Here is a 6569-nt window from a genome sequence, read left to right on the forward strand (position 1 = left end):
TTAGATTTAGACTTTATTGTCATGTTTTCACAAGTACAAAAGTACAGCAGTGAAAAGTATTTAATGTCACCACACACGACGCCATCTTACATACAAGTACCTAGGTACAAAAACTTAAGAATAAGATACCAAGAAATAAGGAACAACATTAAAAGTTAAACATTGCAGTCACTTTAAGTATTAGGTTGAAAAATAAATAAATAAAGCTAAATGTTCAACCATTGCAGGCTTTCTTAAGTCTTTCTTATGAAAAACAATATAAATTAAGAGGTACCATTCTAAAAGGTGTTGTAGGAGCAGAGGGATATGTGCATAGGTCATTGAAAGTGGCAGGAGATGTAGAGAAGCTGTGATTTTGGACTTCCAAGACTTTTAAAAAGAGAGTTACTTTTTTCTGCTGAAATTGTAACAACATCCATGCTACTTTTCAGAGATAATCGGAACTGCAGATGCTGGAAAATCCGAGAAAACAAAGTGTGGGGCTGGATGAACACAGCAGGCCAAGCAGCATCTTAGGAGCACAAAAGCTGGCGTTTGGGGCCTAGTCCCTTCATCAGAAAAGGTCATGGCCCGAAACATCAGCTTTTGTGTTCCTCAGACTCTACTTTTCAAAGGACAAGCTTTTGGCAAATTGAGTTACATTCCTGGTGACTAACTTTTGTCCAGCATTTCCTTAGTCTTTCTCTCAGCCTGATTTGTCACATTTGTTCACACGCCATGAAATTGTTTCAATGTTGACCTTTGATCACATTACATGAACTGCAGATATGGGACTCACACTTGATTACACTGCTGTGCCAGGAGCTGTTGTTGGAATATCAACTGATCCAGTGTAAAAGCACACAAAATTTGCATACAGCGCAACCAAAGTTTGGCGAGCATCTCTGTTAGTTTTGAAATAACGCATGAGGGAACAAACAATGCCGACATGATCCCAGAATAAATTAATCAACATTGGACTGCAGGTAATTATGTTCCTCTGCAGGACTTGAAAACACTCTCAGTCTGAAGCTGAGGTAATAGGAACTGCAGATGCTGCAGAATCCGAGATAACAAGGTGTAGAACTAGATGAACACAGCAGGCCAAGCAGCATCATAGGATCAGGAAGGCTGATGTTTCAGGCCTGCACCCTTCAACATCAGCCTTCCTGCTCCTATGATGCTGCTCGGCCTGCAATGTTCATCCAGCTCCACACCTCATTATCTCAGACTGAAGCTGAATCTTTTGGCCGTAGGGAAGGTTTTAAAAGGTGTTGGAACTTTTTTTAAAAACATACAAGCTCTTGACTGCTGTGCTGAACAGGAACATAGGTTTTTACAGTATTTCAAAAATCTTTTTACATTCATTTAAAATCAGAAAATGCATAGGTGATAGATTAACATTAATTTAAAATGACTTTTTTAATGATAAACGATTTTCGGCTCTATTTATCAAACTTTATTGAGTTACCATTCTTAAGTAAAGCTATTGATCAACAAAATTATGATCATTGAATATGGGGAAGTGGCATTGAAGGAGATGATCATATCGAATGGTAGAGCTGACTCAAGGGACCAGGTGATCTACTCCAGTTCGTATTTCTTAAGAAATTGTATCTTTGTATCAAGGAATATGCTATCGAGCAAATTAAAACAAAAATTTAAAAGGCAGGTGTATCGGTTGAAAGCAGGTTTTGTGTTCACTGTTACACAAATTAGTTTGAATACAATTCATGGAAGATAAACACTTATCAAAATGGCCACAATTTTATGCCAAAAATGCAAAGCAGACACTCCCCTGATTTATGTTCATCAAAAAAAAATGCAGTTCTGAAATGTTTTTGTAATGTGCCACGATATATTTGAAGAAAGTCATGCAATTGGCGTCTAATTAATTTTGTTATTAAAATTAATTTACAATTAGTTTCCACTTTTCAAACATTGAAAAGAATTTCAACTTTCCATAGGAACTTGCATATGTAATCTGAGCATGTGATCTACAGAAGTCATCAGATTATATAATTGTGATTTAATAATCATTTAATAGTAATTAAAAGCTTGTTATTTTTGGCTTTGCATGAAGTCTACCAAACAAGACTCTGCATTATTGCTGGGTTGTACAATATTGAGAAATTCTATTAAGCAAACTAGGGGATAGCCCCTGTAGATGTGTACTGGGATCACAATGCATGCTTAACCCACAGATCTCTGTTGTGTTGAAAGCAGCACCAATTTTCAGTTGAGAACAGCCCTAACAACTTTAGTAATATCATGATTGCCTAGTATTACTTAAAACTGGCCTGCACTGTCTGTAACTAGCCTGCACCTCTTCAAGGGGAGCTCACTTGTGGGTGGGGTAACTTCTGGTTGTTGCCATGAAGCAACTACAAGCTGGGAATTATTCACTTGAGATACCACATGGGAGACTGTCACCCCCTAGTTTCTGAACAATGGGTGTGTGCATAAGACCATAACAAATGAGGAGTAGGAGTAGGCAATTCAGCCCCTCAAACCTATTCCCCAGTGAATACAATCATGGCTGATCCCATCTCAGCCTCAACTCCACTTTCCTGCCCACTCCCTGTAACCCTTCAAACAATTACTAATTAAAATTCTGCCCATCTCCTCCTTAAATTTATTCCGTGACTTAGCACCCACTGGACTTTGCGATCGTGAATTTGGAAGGTTATGGTGGAAAGAAGTATAGATATCCTGCGTAGACATTGGGTCAGGAGGCCTGCAGACACATTGTCAGAAAATCAGAGCAGATAACCATGGAGGCCAGCAAGGGGTCAAACCCTGAGGACCTGGATGCAGCGCTACAAAAAATTCAATGGCATTGCACACATGCTCAAAGTCAACGTATGCACCTTCAAATGGTGCAGCCTAGCATTGGCACTACTGGCTTCAGATACTGTTCAACTGACCATATCCTCATGACTCACCTAGTAACAATCTCTAACAATTAGACACATACCTGAAATTCAAACCCCACCAAACACCGTTGTTCACGCCACCATCTCAAAACTTCCACATCTCACAACTTGCACACGCTGTCAGGTATTCAACCATGTCGGAGACATTGGCCAACCAGATTGGATGACATTCACTGAAACGCTACCCTTTCTCTAACTGGAAGAGGATAGACATGCTTGCAAAATGTGCAACTTGCTCAGGCAGTGTAGGCCATGAGACAGCGCTGATGAAGATACACTGTCAGTTAATTTCAATCTGTAACCAGCTCAGACACTGACATACTGCAACATTTTGAGAGACAGCAAGGGGGTGGGATCCTTCCTGTGTGAGACAGAGACATGAGTGGCCCTCAGCCAGAAGATGGAGCAAGGATACCACAGGCACTTGTTCACCACAGGAACGAATAGCCCCATGAACTCTGCTGCAGAGGAGTCTGATAAGCATTTTGATCTGTGTACACAAAACAAAAATATTCTTGTTGCATCAGGAAACCTCCTTGTGTCACTGTCAAGGATCATAGAGTCAGACAGTCATAAAGATGTACAGCACAGAAACAGGCCTTTTGGTCCAACTTGCCCATGCTGACCAGATAGCCTAAATTAATCAAGTCCTATTTGCTAGCATTTGACCAATATCTGTCCAAACATTTCCTATTCATATACCCATCTAGATGCCTTTTAAATGTTGACATTCTACCCATCTCCAACACTTTCACTAGCAACTCATTCCATTCCACTCTCTGTATGAAAACATTACCCCTTTGGACCCTCTTAAATCATCACCTCTCAACTTAAACTGATGTCCTCTAGTCTTGGTACTCCTGCCCTGGGAAAAAGACCTTGACTATGCACCCTCTCCGTGCATCCCATGTTTTTAAAACCTCTGTAAGGTCACCCCTCAGCCTCTGACTCTCCAGGGTAAACAGCCCCAGCCTACTTGGAGGAGTCTAGCAATGACATGTCACTAGAAAGAGCTCAGAGCCCTTCCTTTCCAGCAATGCACCCCTTGGACCTAAACCAAGCAGGGAGAGATATTGAACATGACAACCTCTACTGCAACACCAGCTGCAGTAGCTTGATATTGGAATGGTGCAGTGAAAGCTCAAACTTCAGTCAGGGCAGCTCATAATGCTGCCATCATGACCGAGGGTTATCGGGTGCAAATGCAGGGCTGTACATCTCTTCAGCAATCTGTCCTCCTCCAGGTTACAAAGATTGTACAAATTGCCCACCTCAGATGGTGACAGTGAAGCCATTGGACTCTGAGCCTCTCTCAGGAATCAATTCTATCTCTCCAAAGCCACATAGCAACAGTTGGAGAAAAGAAAAATCCATGAAATGACCGATAATCAAAACCATTACGTACAGAGGAAACATTAAAATTTTGATTAGAGTCCAATCAAACAGAAGGAACAGCAATTCATTTATCATTTTTTACATTGACACTTACTTTACTCGAGCGAAAATTAATGGGCGATGTCACAGGCAGGGGTAAGTCTCATAAATGTCAGTAGGTAGTCACTCTCAATCTAAATGATTGTCTCAGTTTTAAAGGTAAATGGTTTTGTGGCCCTTTCATCCTGATGGTTGTGCAGTGACCTTTCCTTAGAAGGTGAACTGTGGCCAAGGATGTTGTCGGTTACAATGACCTCTGATGATAAATAGTCTTGTGACATTTCACTGCCTGGGTTTGTGCATGAAGGGGCTCATTGGAACTTTGAGTTTTCTCCTATGGCCATAAAAAAGCATATTGCAGCATGATTCCCCAAACCTCAGGAGAGGACTGGCCAAGGAAAACTGAAAATTATTGAAGCAATTTGTCCTTCTTAATTGTAACCAAAAAGGGAAGGGTAAATCTTGTGAGGCTCTATTCTTGACATGAAGCCTCTGAAATATGTGTTCTCAATGCTCTACCAGTAGAGAGGCTCAAAGTCGTACCTGATAGTATGGGATCAGAAAAATACCATGAATTTGAAACAGTTAAGAAGACATACAATCTCCAAGTGAAATATAAATCAGCAAGAATCTGTATTGGAATCATGCCATGCTCAGAGATTTGGGAGTCTCTACTTCGACCCTAACATTGTCAAATTAACAAACCAGATGCTTTGTACTAACAGGACAACATGCAAATTAGCACAAACAGAATAGTCAATGTATTCTGGTCAATGGCTCAGTGCAGAGATGCTCCCAGGAAATGCTGAATGCCCAAGTTTTCCATCCATATTGGCTGCTATAGGAATCACCCATCAATACCCATTGGCTTGATATTACAAAGCCACTGCTTGAGTGTGCTGTTGGAATGGTACCTGGCCAAATGGCATCTGTCAATGAAAGGCTGCAAAAATAGAAAAGGAGCAATGTAACTAAAGGCTAACATTTTTCCTATTCTGTAACCCACAAGTGGCCACATTAAAATGCTAGAAATTCAATAAACTTATTAATATATGTCAATGAAAAGCCAACTTACCGTACAAGCTGGTTAATTCCTTCTATGTTATTGCCCAATTTAAACTTCTTAACTAAGAACCCAAAGCTTTCAGTTCAAGTTTAGTTGGAACTGTTGTCTGCGTTTTGAATTCAGTAAAACTTTGTCAGGTCATCAAAGAACCTTAAATTTCCATAGTGTACACTAGCAGAAGTGTTCAGCAATTAGATGTATTTGTCAGGTTTGTCGAGACTAAAGCAATCAAGAACCAGAAAAACAACAAGGTCAAACAAAGCTAATCAACGTGGGAAAGGTGCTAACATTTGTGGAATTCAGACCAACTTTTCATCAGTTGCTGATTTACTTCTGGTTCTTTTCCTTTTACACTTAGCAAGAATGTCTCAACCTATGCAGTATTGTTTATACAAGGAACTAGCTGAGCTGACAAACCATAGATGTAATCAACGATCTGCAACAATTTCTCAACAATGAAAAGTATTTTAAAAACAAATCTAACATTTTCACTTACCAAATGAGAAAATTAAAGCCAGTGAAATCATAAACCAACAAAAACACCGAGCCATTTTCTTGTCAAATCGAAGCAACTGTCCTTTAAATGTAAATTGTGATCAGTGAGATGTGTAAAAGATTGCAAAAAAAAACTCAAAAGGAAGTAGCAACCACATCCTGTAATGGTGCAAAAGATCAAACACTTCCTTTTTTGTTGGAACAAAGTGATTTTTTAAAAAATAATACCATAAAGCAAAACAAATTTTTTGAGCCCTAGTTACTGAAAATGTTTTTTTTAGAAGGTGATGCTGTACCGTATTTATCTCATCAACTAATTTTACAGCAAATACAGTTGTCACTCTACAAATCATCTACTCACTGTGATGAGAAACAATTCATTTCCACACTGTCCCATTCTGGATTGTAGTAATTCAAAGCTGAAGTCCCTTTGTTAATAAATTCATGTCAACAACATCAACTTGCATTTATATGGGACGCCTAATATGGGCAAACATCCTCAAGCACTTTGCAGAGTTGTAATGAAGGAAATAGATGCAGAGCTAAAGAATGAGCTGTTCAGATATATGGTGAAACAAACTCATTTTAAGGAAGGTGAAGACAAAAGGGAGATGGGGTTGAGAAAATGAATGCTTGCAAAATAAGGAGCAAAAATACTG

The 6569-nt window shown here is 39.4% G+C and overlaps 1 protein-coding gene across 1 annotated transcript in view; it reads right to left on the reverse strand.

Annotated features, from left to right (window-relative positions):
• The window catches only part of LOC125467424 (transmembrane protein 273-like), a 53770-nt gene extending 47745 nt beyond the window's left edge, over positions 1-6025 (reverse strand). The window contains exon 1 of the mRNA XM_048563230.2: positions 5912-6025. Coding sequence (XP_048419187.1) covers positions 5912-5966 — 55 coding nt within the window. The 5' untranslated portion in view covers positions 5967-6025. The remainder of the gene's footprint in view (positions 1-5911) is intronic.
• Positions 6026-6569: the final 544 nt, after the last annotated feature.

The sequence above is a fragment of the Stegostoma tigrinum genome, chromosome 37, assembly GCF_030684315.1.
Source record: "Stegostoma tigrinum isolate sSteTig4 chromosome 37, sSteTig4.hap1, whole genome shotgun sequence".
NCBI lineage: Eukaryota > Metazoa > Chordata > Chondrichthyes > Orectolobiformes > Stegostomatidae > Stegostoma > Stegostoma tigrinum.